Source organism: Heptranchias perlo, chromosome 23 (assembly GCF_035084215.1).
Source record: "Heptranchias perlo isolate sHepPer1 chromosome 23, sHepPer1.hap1, whole genome shotgun sequence".
NCBI lineage: Eukaryota > Metazoa > Chordata > Chondrichthyes > Hexanchiformes > Hexanchidae > Heptranchias > Heptranchias perlo.
Genome location: NC_090347.1, coordinates 17,028,461 through 17,048,787, shown reverse-complemented (window position 1 = coordinate 17,048,787; position 20,327 = coordinate 17,028,461). Strand labels below are relative to the sequence as shown.

General features: G+C 41.9%; 1 protein-coding gene across 2 annotated transcripts in view; it reads left to right on the top strand.

The window, feature by feature from the left end:
• Nucleotides 1–79: 79 nt before the first annotated feature.
• Nucleotides 80–20,327, top strand: part of gaa (alpha glucosidase) — a 39,065-nt gene continuing 18,817 nt past the window's right edge. Inside the window, exons 1-6 of one of the 2 annotated variants that reach the window (XM_068004108.1) lie at nt 80–578; nt 5,623–6,294; nt 11,977–12,122; nt 14,790–14,955; nt 18,751–18,847; nt 20,118–20,237. In XM_068004108.1, coding sequence (XP_067860209.1) covers nt 5,668–6,294; nt 11,977–12,122; nt 14,790–14,955; nt 18,751–18,847; nt 20,118–20,237 — 1,156 coding nt within the window. In that variant the 5' untranslated portion in view covers nt 80–578; nt 5,623–5,667. Of the gene's footprint in view, nt 579–660; nt 762–5,622; nt 6,295–11,976; nt 12,123–14,789; nt 14,956–18,750; nt 18,848–20,117; nt 20,238–20,327 lie in introns of those variants that run through there. The other variant, XM_068004107.1, reaches the window with a different exon arrangement.

The following is a 20,327-nucleotide window of genomic DNA, read 5'->3' as shown; positions in this document are numbered from 1 at the left end:
CTGTACCACAATTTGGAGAGAGAGGGGGGGTAGGTTCGGAGGGCAATAGAAGAGTGGGGGATTGAGTGAATCCCCCCCCCCCCCCCCCCTCGGGTTGGCGGATTTCGGGATCGGATACCGAGCCTGCACTGAGGCACTGAATTAGTTGGCGGAGAGTCGGGCTGTTGTGTAATTTGAGCGACGGCAAATTCGTTTTATTCCTGCTTTCCGATCAAAAAACTGCCGTAGCCACACAATGCCCCGGAACTTGTTTCGGTTCTGCCAATGTCTCCCAAAGTAACGGGAAAAGGTTTCGGGAGTGGGTGGTGCAGCAGAACCATATCTCCTCAGATGCTGCCTGACCTGCTGAGTGTTTCCAGAATTTTCTGTGTTTTTTAAACAAAAAATCAGTTCTCTCTTCGTCGTTGAATCAGCGGGGCAGAGACCACACGTAGGAACCGGAGTAGGCCCATTCAGCCCATCGAGTCTGTTCCGCCGTTCTGCACCTCGACTCTATTTCCCGGCCTTTGACCCATATCCTTTGATAGATACCTTTAACTAACAAAAGTTTATCTAGCCCGGTCTTGAGTTTTAAGCTGGTAAGCACTTTCTTGTTTCAAACTGTTATGTTTTATTTTGAAGGTATTTGGTGTTGTCGACATGTCAAGGCATCAGAAGGCACTTCCCAGCATAAGGACTAAGAGAGCACTTTTAAGGCCCACTGTTGTCCATGGAGAGATGGGCAGTTAGTGCCCTAATAACTTCAAACAGTGAAAGCAATGGTAATGACAAACACTCTGGAAGACTGTTGCATTCTTTTCAGTGCAAGTTTTTTCTATTTTTTAAACATCCTAATTTTATAACCTTATCAATTGAAGGTGCTGACTCTTTCTGGGATATGCTTCTAAAGATGCCAAACCCTGTAGTAACTCACCAAATGGGCATTCTATATGTGTGAGCCTAAATTGTGGATGAACATGTAAGAACATAAGAAATAGGAGCAGGAGTTGGTCATACTACCCCTCGAGCCTGCTGCGCCATTCAATCAGATCATGGCTGATCTTCGACCTCAACTCCACTTTCCTGCCTGATCCCCGTATCCCTTGGTTCCCCTAGGGTCCAAAAATCTATCCATCTCAGCCTTGAATATATTCAATGACTCAGCATCCACAGCCGACTGGGGTAGAGAATTTCAAAGATTCACAACCCTCTGCGTGAAGAAATTCCTCCTCATCTCAGTCTTGAATGGCCTACGCCTTATCCTGTGACTATGCCCCCTAGTTCTAGACTCTCTAGCCAGGGGAAACAATCGCTCAACATCTACCCTGTCAAGCCCTCTCATAATCTTATATATTTCAATGAGATCACCTCTTCTAAACTCCAGAAAGTATAGGCCCCTTCTACTCAACCTCTCTTCATAGGACAACCCTTTCATCCCAGGAATTAATCTAGTGAACCTTCGTTGCACCGCCTCCAAGGCAAGTATATCCTTCCTTAGATAAGGAGACCAAAACTGTACGCAGTACTCCAGGTGAGGTCTCACCAAAGCCCTGTACAACTGCAGTAAGACTTCCCTACTCTTGTACTCCAACCCCCTTGCAATAAAGGCCAACATGCTATTTGCTTTCCTAATTGCTTGCTGTACCTGCATACTAACTTTTTGTGTTTCTTCTATGAGGACATCCAAGTCTCTCTGAACACCAACATTTAATAGTTTATCACCATTCAATAAATATTCTGTTTTTCTATTCTTCCTATCAAAGTGAATAACGTCACATTATACTCCATCTACCATTTTCTTGCCCACTAACTTAATCTATCTATATCCCTTTGCAGACTCTTTGTATCCTCCTCACAGCTTACTTTCCCCACCTAGCTTTGTATCATGAGCAAACTTGGATATGTTACACTCTGTCCCTTCATCCAAGTCATTAATATAGATTGTAAATAGCTGAGGCCCAAGCACCGATCCTTGAAGCATGCAGCCCATCATTTTTGTATGTTCGTATAATAGAAAAGTGCCCCAGCCTGCTCAATCTTTCCTCAAAGTAGCATCCTCTCAATTCTGGTAACACGTTGTAATTTTTTGTGTACTTTCTCCAGTGCTTCAGTGTCCTTTGTAGTTTGGAGACCAGAACTGCATAGAGTACTCCCGAGTGTGGTCTAACCAAGGTCCTATATAAATTTAACATTACCTCCCTGCCTTTGTATTTTATTCCTCTAGAAATGAACCCCAGTACTTTATGGTCTTATCAACTTGCATTGCTACTTTTAGTGATTTATGTGTCTGTATGCCTAGATCTCTTTGCTCCTCTATCCCATTTAGTTTCTTACCTTCCAAGGAATAAATGGCCTCCTTATTCCTCCTCCCAAAATGAACCACCTCATGCTTCGCTATAGAATTTCACTTGCCATTTTGCATTGAACAACTGATATCTGGAAAGCAGTTGAAGAAATGGTATTTAAATATGTTGGGAGTTATATTCTTAGTTTAAGACGACCTTTAATTGTTTATATATACATGTTATTCCAGTAGCCCTTCCCTGTAATTTGTACAGTTTAAAATATTCTGTTTCTACTAAATATCCTTTCTGATTTTTCATAAATATTTCACTGCTTCAAAAAATTGGTACTTCTTGCAATGTAGTGGCATCTTAAGTGCACACATGGTGAGAGTTATAGTTTGATGCAAGTTTTCAGGGTGTTTGAACTATATATTATGACTGCTTCTGGATAATGGCACTGATTTATAATTTTTGTTTTTACAAAACGCTGATGACATTTCTAGAGAACATCCTTTTACAGAATTTCCAGATTCATTAGTTTGCGGGATGATTGTAGGGCTGAGATCCTGGGAGGTTTGTCTTGCGATTTTGAGAGTCTATATGATGAACTGTGAAATATTCTAATGGAGGATTGCATTTCACTGAATTCTTTTTGTAAGTACTGATGATTTTAGATGAAAGTTTTGAAGTGTGTCTGGTGGACCAAGTTTTAGGACAAGTTTTGTGAGGAAAAAAAGGTCGGGTGGACCAGGTATTCGGATAAATTTTCTGAAAAAGGCTTTGGTGTGAAAGGTTAGGGGAAAGATTAGTTAGCAAGAATTAAGAATATAGCAAAAACTACTGAGGACCGTATATTCTGCTGCAATGAGCAGTTGTCCCTTATCTGAGTAACAGGACTGGAATACTTCCTTATTCTCTGCCTTTGCAAGGCTATCTCATTGTCTTTGGTACCAGTTTGCAGGGTGATTAATCAGTAACCAGATTATCTGCTTCTAACACTATCTTTCTGTGCAAACTGTATGGACAACCTTTGCATCTGTCCAGTCTCTCCTAAACTGTCTGGTTCTGTTAGAAGTATATTCCTGATCTGCCTGACTCTGCTAAAGAGATTACTAATGGTCAAGGGTCTTTGGGGGATGTGCTGACCTGCACATTTGCCCAAATTCGGCAAGAATGATGAAACAAGTAGGAAATAATTGATGTGAGGATATATAAGGATGAGGTTAGATAGAGAAGTTAAGCAGCTTGAAGTACATGGACTAGAGGTAAGAACTCGAGGACCGGGTTATCCTAATGAGCTGTTTGCTTGTAGACATGTAGACGTATGTACTGTCTGTTTGCTTATTGTAATTAATATCCGAAATAAAGACAGTCAATCGCTGATACGAGCCCAAATCTGATGATTGAGATATCAAAACAATATCTTACAAGGTGCTCTCCTGATAGCAATTCTACTTGCAATGTCTCCTCTGGGTAGGTTAGAAAACATATTTAGAAACAGTGAAGATAGGCGTTTATATGATGTTTAATCATATCTGTTCAAGCACTGTTCACTTGATGTCTTCTGAAAACATGTGTCTGGCATCCATATTGAAAATGTTAACCGGATTTTCTGAATTGAATAAACAGGAAAAACAAAATATAACAAACTGTGTCACTTGGTTCATGATCTCTAGGAGGAATATTGAAGTAGCACACTGAAACGGTCTGTCATGCCTTGCATTGTGGGGTGCTCTTTTGTACCCATAATTCTCTACATGGTGAAAACTGTTGCCTTGGCTGTGCCATCATGGAAGCACTGAATTGAGGCCTAGTTATTCCCTGCAAGGGGGGGATATCTGAGGACCAGTCACTCTGTGTCACCATCCCCTATATCCTGATAGCTGTTTTTAGCAGCACTGTGGTAGGGGCAGACCCCTGCCCCATTCTCTTGGTTCTGGGATGGTATGTTTCAAATAGGCAGACAAAAGTAACAAATGTTTTATGCTAATTTCATTTATAGTATTAAATGTGCAAATGATATAATGTAATTCTTTCAAGTGAATTGAAAAAAGTAATTGAATTTTAGTTTTGTTCCAGTACATCATTATCTATAATAAATTAATCATTTTGCATTTAGTGAGCACTTCCTGTACACACAAACCTTACTTCCTGGGTCATTATTTTCCCACCATGCTCTATCAACAGCCATAAGGTGTCACACCTGTCTGTTAATTTATAAAAAGAAAGACTTATTTATGTCGCGACTTTCATGACCTCAAGACGTCCCAAAGTGGTTTACAGTCAATTAAGTACTTTTTGAAGTGTTGCCACTGTTGTAATGTAGGAATATATGTCAACAGTTGCCTGTCAAACATCTTCTATAATTGCTATAAAGGCTTGCAGGTCTCCCATCACTGAGTGGCAATACTGCACCTCCCACGCCTGTCTGGCATTTTGCTTTTTAAAATCTGCTTACCCCCTTGCACAACATATTTTGGGTTTACTTGTTAGCCTGCCTGAAGGATCCAGGTTCTATCACCCACTCACCAAACTCTTAGCCACCACCCAATTCTAATTTTGAGTCTGGACCTACCCCCCACTCCCCACTTGCTGAGTTTCCTGACTTGGCAGTAGTGGCTGGGTCTCAAGCCTAGCACCTCAGGCCTCCCTGTCCACCATGTTTGCTGCCAAACGATTGTGGTTTTGGGACGTGATCTATCTACTCCCTGCCTGCCCAGTTTCCTGTCCTTAGTATTGTATCTCAACTCTGAAACAGGCTTTTATTTATTTGTTAAAAACGTTCACATTGATGCTAACCGTACAATGAAATCTGTCATGGGAGGACTGTGTTCACTAAGGGGGTCAATGCAAAGAAGACCCGTTCATTCTAAGGGTATCTATGATTATTTGTTACAGTATGAATGTAATAGATTCATAGTATATGAGGGTAATGTATGTGCATATTCATAATGTTAAAAAAAGTTTGATATTTAGGTATCAAAGGAATGGGAAGATTTCCATCAGAATTAATAAGAAAACCATGTATTAAGCTTAGAGTTGGTGGAATTTTTTTTAAGGCTCCATATATTGTGGTTCCACAAAAAAAAAATCTGCTGGTTAAATCTTGCAGTACAGACTTAATTCTGTCTTTGTGTACTTCCTGGATCAATCTTACAAAAAAACTGTTACAATACAACATAACAAAACAAATATGTTGGTGATGCATATGTTGTAATTTCAGCAAATTCTTTAAGCATTCCATTCTAATTCTGATGTGTTTTGTTAAGATTTTGATGTATTATTAGCATAAAGCTGCCATTATGGAGAAGGGAGAAGTTTTTTTTTTACAATACTTTTTCTCCTCCGCATCATTTAGGCACAGACACTAGACCACAGCTTTAAGACCATCTGTCTTTTCGTCATGTTTCCACCACACTGTGAAGCAGAAAAGCAGGCCCTTGTTTCAGGAAATGAAGAAACGGTGCTCGTTGGACTTTCATCTGTGACTAAACCAAGAATACATTCAACTGCTGCTCTTAAATGTGGGGCCATCCTCCTAATTGTCATTCTAGTTGGTGTGATTACTTACCATAATTGTTCTGCACTGGAGTCTGAGGTAATTTCTAGATCCATTAACCTGGGCAAAACTAAACTAGACCAATTGTGGCAATCTCTAAATTATAAAAACGGAGCAGAGACCTCAGAAAGACTTACCAAGCTGTCATTCAGTAAGAGTCATCACAGTGCCTCACAGTGTGATATTGATCCTAATAGTAGGTTTGACTGTGCTTTTAATGAACAGATTGACATAAAGAAATGTCAGGCTCGTGGCTGCTGCTGGATTACAGTGGTCAATGCCGCCAATATGGCTGCCCCACTTTGTTTTTTACCATCAAACTATCCTACTTACAACATGGATTACCTTTCTCCAACCAGCACTGGCTACACAGCTACACTGAACCGCACTAAGAAGACATTGTTCCTGAATGACATAATGACGCTTCAGTTGAATGTAATGTATGAGACACCAGGCAGACTTCATTTTACTGTAAGTAATGGCAATTGAAAAGCTAATTTTAGTGAGATCATAAAGGAGGCTGTAGACTGTCATTGTGGTAACAGTACTGATACAGCCATTATCTATCTCTGGAAATCTCCAGTTAATATTGGAAGTAGTTATATTTGACCTTTGCAGATAAAGTCTCTCGCTATAATTGAAGAAATACAAATGAAGTGGATTCAGATTTTTTTTTAAAGTCAGAACAAAACTTTTTAACATTTCTTTCCATCAGATGCCTTCCCGAAGTACGACATTTTGAGCCACCTGTGTTACTATTGAAATGTTTGATTTTTTTCCTAATAAGGGACTAAGTTGCTTAAATTTGTAGACTTATTAGCCAATTGATTAGGATATGTCTTTCAGGTGTGTAGGTGTATGTTATTATTCATCCCAATGGATGAAGAATGTGGCAAAATGGGTAAAATCTTGTTTGTTGTTATCTTTTTGATATTTTTTATTCTCTTTACAAGAGGGTAATACTTTTGACTCCAATTTGCAGGAATCCATATCAAAAATTTTCAGCCCTTAATTTGCTTGCAATTGATAGAAAGACAGCGTTAACGTAATTTTGTATAGGTTTGCTTGGAATGAACTTGTTCTTTGAGGCTCTCGAACCTGTTTTTAGTAAAATACCAAGAAAGTTTGAATTTAAATCAAGATTCAACAGAGCCTGGGCCCCCTGGGTTATCAGAAACTCTGGCTAATCATGTAGTGTTTAATGTTTTACTCTAGATTCTTTTGTCCATTTCTCATTTTTAGATTTCCATGTTATTTCACCTGCCTCATCTGTCCTCTATTAAAGCTGGGAAGCTCACATCCCAACACGGCAGTGAAGATGTCAGTGAATAAGCAGCTATGTAGTCCTGAAAGTGTTCTTTAATAAAACTGCAATAATTTTATTTTATTCCTGCAAACCCCACAGTTTATCATGCTGCTGTCTTCATTCATCTCAATACAATTGTGCATTGTGCACATCTCTAAACACTGATTTATTGCCTCTATTTTTCCTTGAGAATTATTTTTATGTATTGCTCCCCAGTGTATAATATGCTGATGCGGTGCATTCCTTTAAAATGTTACAGAACCCACAGCATGAGGGCCCAAACTAGTTTCAAACTCTTCAGCTTGACTTTGAGACCAGTTAGGGTCCTATTTAGTTAACTGATCCCAGAGAGCTGATGTTTTTGGTAAGACATGTTTCTGAAATGTGCATTGCTGGTGATTGATTCTTTTGATTTCAGCATCATTATTCACTCTCAAATAGAGCTGATAGGTCATTAGCACCCACTTTTTGAAACAAAGATAACCATAAAGCAATCGAATAAATAATTCAATAAATTGGCTGAAATTAATGGTTTGCATTGCACTAATTATCAACTTTCACCCCCGCCGACCTAAAAGTTGTGAATCCCTGTCAAAGCCATTGTCTTTGATAATCGCCATTCTTTTGCTACAATTCCTTTCTCCTCCAGCGTTCTCCTGGCCTCCCATCCTTTATGCTAAACTTCAGCTCATCCAAATCTCTGCTGCCTTTATCCTATCCTGCACCAAGTCCTGCTCACCCATCCTGTTCTTGCTGAACTACATTGGCTCCTGGTCCCCCTCTGTGAGGCACTGTGGGATTTTTTTTTAATGTTAAAGTGCTATATAAAAAGCAAGTTGTTTTGATTTAAAAATGAGGCTGCCTATTTGTTAAACTCAAATGCAGTCACTTCAACAGTTTTGTATTAAGGGATTACAAAGACACCTTTAGCACGGAGAGATTTGTTTTTAAGAAAGAACCCTCTACGTCATTGCAAAGAGCCAATATAACAAATGACAGTGTGAACAGATTTGAATAACTGACAACTTACTGCTGATTCTGAAAGGGAAATCAATGACCAGTATCAGTGTTATATGTGACATTCCAACATACCAATCGGTGTCACTGCTGCTGTATCATTTTCTTTTTGATTATTAAAACCTCATTGACTCTGAAGTTCACTACCAACTTCTATAAGAAATAGTATTATCCTATCATAGGAATGTGGATGATAAAAGGAAAACAAAATTGGCTTTTATCATCTTTTAAGTACTAGTGTGTAAGACTAGAAATTTATGTCCCTGTTTTGGGTTAAAGGTAGGGTGGGATTTCATATTGTGGGTCATGTTGCCTTCAGGTGCTCTTACTGGCTGGTTTTTCTCCTAGCAGAATAATTTATCCAAAGATAGTGGGCCTGTCAGCAGCACCATACCAATGCACTCTTGTCATCTCTTGCACCTCCAACACTGTGGCAGCTTTCACTCTCAACTTCAGTCCAAGCTTCCACTACTGATTTTTAAAATCAGAGTTACCCCAGCAGAATCAGGGATAGATATTTTGAAATCTGCAGTAGGAGCCAAGATTGAACTCTCGGGAGAGTTGCCACTAAAACACTATCATGCTGGAAAAGTAAAGCAACGGCTGTTAGGTGCAGGGGTCATTGATTTTTTTTTGGTGGGGGGAGTGTTTGTCTTGTACGTGGGTTACCATATATGCAAGTATGTAAGATAACCCCACCCATATTTTTTCCATATGGTATATATTGTTGCCTGGCCGAGAGTGGACAATTTGCTCACTGACACTGCCACTTTAGAAGATGTGTGAGAATGCCCCAGGATGACTCATGTATGTAATTCTCTTCTTCCTTTAAATATCTGCATTGTCTCCTGATCACCTGTCCTGCATTGGAAAATAAACTCTTTAAATTCTGTCATTAGCAACAAAATTGATCTTCAATCAGCATATCTTTTTTCTTTGTTTCCAAGACTGATTGAATTGTGTAATGTTATACATTTTATAATTGTAAACAATTTTACAACACCAAGTTATAGTCCAGCAATTTTATTTTAAATTCACAAGCTTTCGGAGATTTTCTCCTTCCTCAGGCAAATGTTTCAGGATCTCCTTGAAGCCTACGCATTTATACATATTGAACAATACATGGTGTTTACAGACTGCCCCTGCAACTGCCCGTTGCCAAGGCAATCACCGTGTTCAGACAGAGAGGTGTCATCTGCAGAACCCCCGAATACACATTCAACAAAAAAACAAACAGGGAAAAAAAAACAGAGAAAAAAAAACAGAGAGAGGCAGAAACATCCGGAAGGCAGAGAGAGCCAGCAAATGACCCATTATATTAAAAACAGATAACATTTGTTCGCTGGTGGGGTAACGTGTAGTGTGACATGAACCCAAGATCCCGGTTGAGGCCGTCCTCATGGGTGCGGAACTTGGCTATCAATTTCTGCTCGACGATTTTGCGTTGTCGTGTGTCTCGAAGGCCGCCTTGGAGTACGCTTACCCGAAGGTCGGTGGATGAATGTCCATGACTGCTGAAGTGTTCCCCGACTGGGAGGGAACCCTCCTGTTTGGCGATTGTTGCGCGGTGTCCGTTCATCCGTTGTCGCAGCGTCTGCATGGTCTCGCCAATGTACCATGCTCTGGGGCATCCTTTCCTGCAACGTATGAGGTAGACAACGTTGGCCGAGTCACAGGAGTATGAACCATGCACCTGGTGGGTGGTGTCATCTCGTGTGATGGTGGTATCTGTGTCGATGATCTGGCATGTCTTGCAGAGGTTACCGTGGCAGGGTTGTGTGGCGTCGTGGACGCTGTTCTCTTGAAAGCTAGGTAGTTTGCTGCGAACGATGGTCTGTTTGAGGTTGGGTGGCTGTTTAAAGGCGAGTAGTGGAGGTGTGGGGATGGCCATAGCGAGGTGTTTGTCCTCATTGATGACATGTTGAAGGCTGCGGAGAACATGGCGTAGTTTCTCCGCTCCGGGGAAGTACTGGACGACAAAGGGTACTCTGTTGGTTGCGTCCCGTGTTAGTCTCCTGAGGAGGTCTATGCGATTTTTTGCTGTGGCCCGTCGGAACTGTCGATCGATGAGTCGAGCGTCATATCCCGTTCTTACGAGGGCGTCTTTCAGCGTCTGTAGGTGTCCATCGCGTTCCTCCTCGTCTGAGCAGACCCTGTGTATTCGCAGGGCCTGTCCATAGGGGATGGCCTCTTTGACGTGGTTAGGGTGGAAGCTGGAAAAGTGGAGCATCGTGAGGTTGTCCGTGGGCTTGCGGTAGAGTGAGGTGCTGAGGTGCCCGTCTTTGATGGAGATTCGTGTGTCCAAGAAAGAAACTGATTCTGAGGAGTAGTCCATGGTGAGCTTGATGGTGGGATGGAACTTGTTGATGTTATCGTGTAGTCTCTTTAGTGATTCCTTGCCGTGGGTCCATAGAAAGAAAATGTCGTCGATGTATCTGGTGTATAGTGTTGGTTGGAGGTCTTGTGCAGTGAAGAAGTCGTGCTCGAACTTGTGCATGAAAATGTTGGCGTATTGGGGTGCGAATTTGGTCCCCATGGCTGTTCCGTGTGTTTGGGTAAAGAACTGGTTATCGAAGGTGAAGACATTGTGATCCAGGATGAAGCGGATGAGTTGTAGGATGGCTTCCGGAGATTGGCTGTTGTTGGTGTTGAGTATTGATGCTGTCGCAGCGATGCCGTCATCGTGGGGGATACTGGTGTATAGTGCCGAGACGTCCATCGTGGTGAGAAGTGTTCCTGGTTCAACAGGTCCGTGGGTACTGAGTTTTTGTAGGAAGTCTGTAGTGTCGCGACAGAAGCTGGGGGTTCCCTGTACGATGGGTTTCAGGATGCCCTCGATGTATCCAGAGAGGTTCTCACACAGGGTTCCGTTGCCTGATACGATGGGACGTCCGGGTGTGTTGGCTTTGTGTATCTTTGGGAGGCAGTAGAAGTCTCCCACGCGGGGATTACGTGGGATGAGAATGCGTAGGATGCTTTGAAGGTCTGGATCGAAGGTCTTGATCAGTTTGTTGAGCTGGTGGGTGTGTTCTTTGGTCGGATCTGCGGGTAACCGTCTGTAGTGTTCCTGGTTGTCCAGTTGTCGGTATGCTTCTTTGCAATAGTCTGTTCTGTTCTGTATGACTATGGCTCCTCCTTTGTCCGCTGGTTTGATGACGTTGGTCTTGAGAGCGTTGATGGCGTTGCGTTGTGCTCGGGTGACATTCTGGACTGTCTTCTGAGTGCGGCTGATGAATCTGGCATTGACGCATTTCCTGACAGCTTGAGCATACATGTCCAGCTGAGGGCAGCGACCCTCCGGAGGAGTCCAGTTTGACTCTTTCCTCTTCGGTTGCTGTACCGCGGATCCCTCTGTCTGCTGTTCCGGATCGTCGATTGTCTCATTGGGTTCGCTGCTGAAATCTTGGGGTTTGTGGTAGAATTCCCGGAGCCTCATTCTCCTGATGAATTCCTCTGTGTCCGCCGCGAGACTAGTGGGGTCCATTTTGGTAGTGGGGCAGAAATTGAGCCCTCGGCTGAGAACTTCGATTTCGTCTGGTTGAAGGGTCCATTTTGGTAGTGGGGCAGAAATTGAGCCCTCGGCTGAGAACTTCGATTTCGTCTGGTTGAAGGGACACCACAAACTGCCGGCTCACAGTGGAAAGGATATCCAAGAACGGCATCTCCACATCATACATTTTATAGTTAAACAAATGTGATCTATTACTAGACAACAAAGAAATTCAGGCTCAGTAATAACAGTGAAGCAGCATCATTAAGTTTACTGTCTGTAAGGTACATGTGGAAGTGATCTTTTTCTCTTAAGTAAACCTTGTCTTGCTGTTTTTCAGCTTAAGGATCCAGGGAGCAAACGCTATGAGGTTCCTATTGATGTCCCTAAGGTCACTAAGAAAGCTTCAACTCAACTCTACACTGTTAAGTTTTCATCCAGACCTTTTGGCATCATTGTACAGAGAAAATCAAATGGCCTTGTACTGTACGTGTGATTAGCCTAGGTGTTCCCTTCCATGGTATTCTTTGTTAACCTGTTAATGAATTAATGCAGAATTTATACTTCACTCTAAAAGTACATTGATGTAAGTGTTGAGCATGTGAGAATAAAGGTCCATACTGACCCAATCTAAGTCCTGTTGGACTGGGATTGTTACTGTGGCTTTATTGTAGTAAGGTCTGGAGCTGAATGATGCTCAGTTTGGTTTCCACCAGGACCAGTGAGCAGTTATTGGCAAGTAAGCGCTGCTTGATAGCACTGTTGATGACTCCTTCTATTACTTTACAGATGATTGACGGTAGGGCAATACCCGGGCAATTTTCCACATTGTCATGTATAACAGTATGGCGTGGCTAGTTCTGGAGCACAGATCTTCAGCATTTCAGCCAGTTGTTGAGGCCCATAGCCTTGCTGTGTCCAGTGCACTCAGCCATTTCTTGACATCACTTAGAGTAAATTGAATTGGCTGAAGACTCATTTTTTAGGTCACTTCAGAGAGTAGTTAAGAGTCAGAGATAAGGACGGTAGGTTTCCTTCCCTAAAGAACATGAACCAGTTGTGTTTTTACGACAATCCAACAGCTTCATGGTCACTTTACTGATACTAGCTCTTCATTCCAGATTTATTTATTTTAACTGAATTCAAATTCTCAAACTTGCCATGGTGGGATTTGAGCTCATGTTTTCTGGATTATTAGTCCAACACTGTGGATTACTAGCCGAGTAACATAACCTTTACGCTACCATACTCATTACTGTACTCATTGTAATTCTGCAAGTAAATTATTTTCACTTAGAAATTGCGTGATGGCATTGTGCTATTATTTTGGTTTGTAAGAGTTTTCTTGGAGGTGATACTTCAATTTAGAAATGCATCTATCTTCCATGATTACAGACAAAACTTTAATATCAAAGAAAGAACAGTTGTTTCACCATCTGAGTCAGACTGGTGGTGATGACTGATATTGCAGATTTTAGGAAGGTGGGACTTCTTTATGAACTACTGTTTGCCCAACTGCAATAAAAACAAAACAGATTATTTTACTAGCAAGGACAGCAGAGTACATGCTCCATTATAATGTAGCATGTGACAAAAGCTTTAAAAATAAACATATAGAATAACATTAGTGTAACGTAGAACACAAATGTATCAATTAGTTTTTCAAAACCTGTTTAAAGTTGACAAGCTAGTTACTTTGGTGGAGGGAAAGGAGTATTACAGTTTTAAAATACATAAGTGCATGTAAAGGAGTTGACAAGGAAAGGGAATGTTTAGTTGTCAAGATAATGCTGTTATTCAGACTTTATTACATTTACAAAGTTCACTTAAGCAAACCTTTATATTTCAATATATCGTGTGCAAGTTAATCTTCATTTATGTATGTACTGTATTACGTTTATCTGGCTTGATGTGTTTAGCTTTGAGACTAATCTATTGAATGCTGTGGAGATGATAAAATGAGAAAATCAGAATTTAAAAAGAACATAGTGAGAGATGTAATCACAGCACAAATTGCAGTAAATTCTTTTAATATGTTTCTTTTTGGAAAAAAGTCTTAACATGGGTAAATTATTTAGGTTGTTTTAGAATTAAGCTGAAAGACTTTCTCTGGTTGCTATTACATTTTAAAGATTTTGCTTGAAAAGTCAAACATGGCAAATCTTCCCACTATGTTTATAAGGTTACAAACACATTTGACATAAGAGGAAATCTTCCCCGAGTTCCGTAAGTGAACAGAATCTTTTTCCAGGTCTCCCTGTGCTATGCACTATCCTCAGCTGAAAGGGTATCTGACCTGATTCTAGGTTTCTAAAATGTTGTGCTGAAACCATCCAGTTGGAGATAGCTCTCCTTCTGAGTTTTTTTTTCTCATTATTTAAGAGAAATGAGGTCGATTGATAAACCCCTGGCCTTCTCTTAGATGAATAGCCTGAGAGTTTTCATTGCTTAGATTCACTCTTGAAAAATAGCCACTCTGAGAAACTGGAGAGCTAGTAGCAGCTACGAAACTGTTCCCATTATGAGTCATACACCTCAGGAGAAAATTGGAAAGAAAAAAAAGCTCTTTCCACTCAATGCATACACGTATATTTAAGGATTGAGTTCTAGGATTGGTGGAAAAGCATTTCTAAAGCAATATAACTAATGTTTAAATAGGATGGAGTTGACCAGGTAAGTTGAAGACCTCATCCCCTCTCAACAGAGTATGTCACCTATTTAAAAAAAAAAATTAGACAGAGACCCATCACTATGGTACACAGTCTCTACCCAAAATGGTAATATACATTTTCTCATTGTTTTGAGATGCTAGCAAACCTGGTTTATGGTTCTAGTATTTTCTGTGTTTAATTTTAGCTGTTCTTACAAAATTGGTATGAAGTCTGGAAGAAATAAATTTTAAAATGTGGATTTCAGTCTATTTAATAAAATTTATATTTTGAAAATGCTCAGAAGTACAGTACTCTAGCAGCTTAAACGGTTTAAAACCAGGCAGAAAGCCTAAGTTGGCTCCATTGTTTTGTGTGTGTGTGTGTGTGTGTGTGTGTGTGTGTATGAAACTTTGCATATCAACAATTCTTTACAACAATTTCATGGGTTAGCATTTTTTAGTCATTTATTTGTATAGTATATCCCATTTCTTTTTTTCCTTAGCCTGGACACTACAGTGGGGCCATTGTTTTATGCTGATCAGTTTCTGCAGATCTCCACCTCCCTGGCCTCCCAGTACATTTCTGGACTGGGAGAGCACATGACAAATCTGATCCTCAATGTCAACTGGACTCGATTAACTCTCTGGAATCGAGATGAAGCACCTGATGTAAGTTTGTTTCTTTCTTTCCTGCTGTTTAGACCTCCCAATATACCAATTCTGGTCCTAGAAGTGGGCAGTACACCTTTTCCAAGATACCACTCTTGGAAAGCAGAATCCTAATGAAACGTAAGTTACAAGAAGCTGTCTACAAAGAAGTGTGCAGGCATACCATGGCTGATTTTTTTTTCTCTCCTTAGGTTCTATGGAAAAGAGTGTAGGTTTCTGTCTCTTTTTTTCTTTCCCTCTCAGCGTTGTTTTATATTAGTGTTTGATTACATCATAGAAATTTCCATTCTGGGGCATTTCATGAAACAGTGTGAGAAAATCTAGAACCCAGTCATTGCTGTGGTTCAGGCAAGTGGTATTTGGGGGCCACTTGAGGCCAATTCAAAGCAGTCTGTTGCTCCACTGGGAACCACAAACTGGTGCCTTTGTCTCTCTTACTTTGTAGCATTTGTTAATGTCTTATGTAAGTTATTCCATACATGAAGAAAAAACATTCTCACTGCAGTTAGACAATGTAAGATCAATTCCCTTTTTGTCACTGAAGAAATTGGTGCAAATGTGCTGAAGATCTAATGGCTGTCTGGGGTAGCGCAAGACATTGGGGGTTAAATTGGAAAGGGTCCAAAACCGCGCCCGGTGCTTCCTTCGCAGGCAGGACGAGACATTTGTCCAGCCTCAGTACTCACCTGAAAGTAGCGTTCCAAATCAGCATTGCCACGAAGATTCAAGGACATTTGCACTTTTCACCAGCAGGGGGAGCCCCAATCTCTTAAAGGCAGGCTCTGTCTCTGACAGCCTGCCAAAATCTCTCAAAGGTAGCCGGTACCTACTATTATTTGCTAAAAAAATAAGTCTGCTGTCTCCATGGAGCCTGAACGGAGATCAGCCATCACACACGTAAAACACAGATGCAGGTCCCGTCCCTATGATTTCAAACTGCTGAGTTATGTTAACATTGAATAAGTTGCGCACCACTAAATCCCACATCCTCCAATCTGCATGCCAGACCTCACCAATCTGCCGGTCCGAGTTTGTACCAGGCCTGCGAGAGTGGGTGCACCAAGGTTCTTTAATGATGCATTAGAGGCCTTGGTGCAAGAGGTGGACAGAAGGAGGGACATCCTATATCCACAGGGGTGGGGGAGGGAGCACGAGGCCCTCCAGACATATGCTCAAAAAGCAGTGGGAAGCAATAGCGAATGCAGTCAATGCCAGGCACATAGCACCACGAGCATGGATACTGTGCACGAAAAAGGTCAGTGCCTTGACACGAGTGGTCAAGGTGAGTGAGGTCAAGTGGCATCACGTACCAACTGCACCACTAGGCGCATCCACTGCTCCATGCACTACACCCCCCATCACCCACATACCAACAAACTCTTTCAATCAGTACTAAACTCTGCCAATCATGCTTCCTCTCACCTTTACACATTATCACTGTTGCAAGCCGCACACCCACACCTCTCAGGCCACACACTGGCAGCTGCTCAACCATGACAGGCGCATCACCCAGACACATGTTCCGCTTTCTTGCAGGAGAAGGTGGCGCATATCAGAAGGCAGCAAGTGGCAGTGGCATTTAGCCCCTCGAGCCTGTTCCGCCATTCAATAAGATCATGGTTGATCTGTGACCTAACTCCATATACCCGCCTTAGACCAATATCCCTTAATACCTTGGTTCACAGAAATCTATCAGTTTCAGGTTTAAAATTCACAATTGAGCTCGCATCAACTGCCGTTTGCAGAACAGTGTTCCAAACTTCTCCCACCATTTGCGTGTAGAAGTGTTTCCTAGCTTCACTCTTGCATGTCCTGGCTCTAACTGTTACGCTATGTCCCCTCGTCCTAGTATTCAAGTATAGGAGACCTCCAAAAACGGTTACAAATGCATCAGCAGCCAGAAACAATAATCCAGCAACTAACCTGTAAATCCTGTATGGTCCCTTTAAATAGCACTGGTGGGGGGGGGGTCCTCCAGACACCCTAAGGCATGTTCAGATGGTCATGGTTAAGACAATGCGTTGAGTGGAGCATTAAGTTTCAAAATGTGTCTATCACTTTAGATCAGCATTGCACACTGATCAAATGCATTTTCTCCTTACTTACATGATTCCGGCATTCGTTATTTGTGCATGCGTGGCATCTGGCACGTCACGCTAGAACAGTGCGTGCACATCCAAGACGCCATCTTGGATGTTTGGGAGGCCATGCAGCGCCGAATCAACGGGTGCTAGACGGCCCAATTTCTATCCCAACAAGTCACGAGGGTATTGTTTGCCCTATTATAGTTCTGCAGCCTAGCCTTCCATTCCACGATCCCTTTTTGCTTGCTAAGGCTGAATTTGTTCTTCCGCAAACTTCGTATCCTGTTTGACTTTGTGCTGAGCTTTAGCCCCATATCCATCATAAAGACCACCCATTTCTACTTTGATAATGTCATTCACCTCCATCTATACCTCATCCTTATAGCTGCTGAAACTTTCATTCACAACTTCATCACCACAAAACTCAACTTTTCCAAAGATCTCTTTGCCATCCTCCCCAGCTTTGCCCTGCTTAAGTTCCAACTCATCTGAAACTCTGCATCCTATTCCATACCAAGTCCTGCTCCGCTATCAATGCTGCCCTCACTGGCCTCCATTGGCTTCCCATTTCCCCAAATCAATGATTTCAAAATCCCTCCATGGGTTTGCCCCACCCCGTCTCTGCAACTTCCTCTAGCTCTACATTGCACCCACTGCTCTTCTTACATTAGCATACCGTGCATTTCTCCCATCCCTCAGCCTCTCGGAAATTGGTGGTAGAGCTTTCGGCCATCATGACCATGCACTCTGGATTTCTCTTCCTAAACCCCTTCAACTTCCTGCATCTCTCTCCACTATTAAAAGCCTCCTCAAAACTTGGCTCTTCCACCATGCCTTTATTTAAAATTACTCTAAATCTAATGGCTGTCCCAATCTCATGCCATGGTGTTCTGGAACTATCCACTGAGAGAGTGGCAGAGAGTCAGTCTCTCTCTTTTTTCTCTCTATTTTCCTCTACTCTCTTCTCTTTTTTTCTCTCAGGAAATGCCTAGCATCTATTTAGTGTCTGCTTGATGATAATCCCAAGATCAGGAGTTCACTGTGTACAGAATTGCAAGCATATCTGTTTCCTAGTGCTCTGTGGCACAACATCAAGTGTTTTAACCTAATCTGAACCTGTCCTATTGGAATACTTCATTTAATAAATATAATTTCCAGTTAACTCTTGTTTTTGCTATACTTCAATGTGGGTATCTGTGTTTCCCAATTATATTGGTATCTGGAAAATGACCATTTCAAATTTCTTAGTACAATTTTGTATCCAGGTGCCAGTAAAGAGAATACTGGGATGGCCAGTGTCGAACATACCTGAATCTTAGCTGACCCTACTGTGAAAAATGGTTGGAGTAAAACCAAATAGGGTTCCCACTTCTGATTTGCTATTCAGTCACCCTGCTGGAAAATGCATGTGTGAGAATATCAGGTGAAGAAAGGAACAGGTTCAGATATGATGGCCCCATCCTCCAATTGGCTAACAACACTTACTGTCTAGGGTCAACTGGCTACTTGGATAAAGTACTAGAGGGATGCTGGTGCCCATTGAACAAAATCCAGCATGTTTCACCTCCAAGAAAAGTGGAGAAAATTGGGAAAGGGGGAGCCTAAAAGTTTACCTCACAATAAGTCCGCACAAATATTTAGGAAATCAGTTGTGAGCCCAAGTGAGAACGTTGTTCATGTACTGCCACTGACACTGTCCTGTTTGTTGCAGCCAAATTCCAATTTATATGGCTCACACCCTTTCTACTTGGTGATGGAAGAGGATGGGTCAGCTCATGGTGTTTTCCTGTTAAACAGTAATGCCAAGGGTAAATAATTAACTTAACCTGTTTGGATATACAAATACAACTCAGATTGGAATTAAAGATCCTATAGACCTGTTTAATATTAAACCACCTCTCAGGTGATGAACTGAAATATCAGCATGACAAAAATGCTTACTTATATGTTATACTTTGATTTGTTTTTGGTCTTTCACACTTTCTGCTTTTGCTGCAAGTCTTCCTTGTTGAAACATTTTGCGTTGATATAGAATTTCAGAAATATATATATATTCAAAATTACCTCCCTCCCTTTCTTATGAGATGGTACTTAGCCGTTGCTTACCATTTCTTCCAACTCAGCTGAGATCAGGGGGGTAATTTTAACCCCCAAGAACAGGTGCGCTGAGGGCGGGTGGGTAGTAAAAATAGTTGATTTTTGGAGCCGGACCGCATCCCGGCTCCTTAGCGCCCACTTCCGGGATTAACTCTGGCACGTTAGGATGCACAGAAACCTGGAAGTCCTGTCCCCACTTAAAGCCAGTGGGCCGATTCTTAAAGGGGAATGTACCTCAAGTTGAGGCACTTAATTTTTTGTGTAAAACGAATTTAACCTTACCTGTTCAGGTTTCCCATTGCTTCTGATTCATGTCAAGTGAAAGCAGACGAGAAGGGCCCGATCCATGAGGTGAGTGCCTTTCATGCATTGCTTGTGGGCTTGGAGGAACAGCAGTGCTTCATCCAAGCACCACAAGCTCACCTGGCACAATTGGACCCCCACGATTGCCTGACCCCCCCCCCAGTAGTTCCACCCCCATGTCCAAACCCCTCCCTCGATGGCCACAACCCCTCTGTAGCTCCAACTCCTCCCGACCTCCAATCTTCTGGCGACGCCCTCCAATCTTCTGGTGACCTGATCACCTCTCAGCTTGTGATGTCCTCCACGGCCCCACGATCCCTCCCTCCCTCCTCTGATTCCCACCCGACAGCCAGCCAGCCTGTCAATCAGGCTGACTGCCGGGCGCAAAACCCAGAAGTAAAATTTATTGCCCTTATCAAGGTCGCGATCACAGATTGCGACCCACCAGTTTTATTTCTGGGTTTCACATCTGATTATCTCCCCTTCCCAACTCCATGTTAAAATCATGCCCCAGGATTCTGCCATGTATGGAAATCACAAGCCCTATCCATGTGACTGTTACTAATTTGCATTGTTCCACGGGTCGCCGAGTTCAGAATCCTATTTATATTATGCATGTGATACTGATATTTAAGTATATGCTGTTCAAGGAAATTAAAACAATTTTGTTCTATCCAGACGTTTTACTTCAGCCAACCCCTGCTCTAACCTGGAGGACCATTGGGGGAATCCTGGATTTTTATGTGTTCTTGGGTCCAGACCCAAAAACTGTGATCAGACAGTACATGGATATCATCGGTAAGATTGAAACCACTACTTGTTATTTCTGCTGAACAAACACCTAAAATTCACATTGCAAAATAATTCCAGATTTTAGTCTTCTGATAA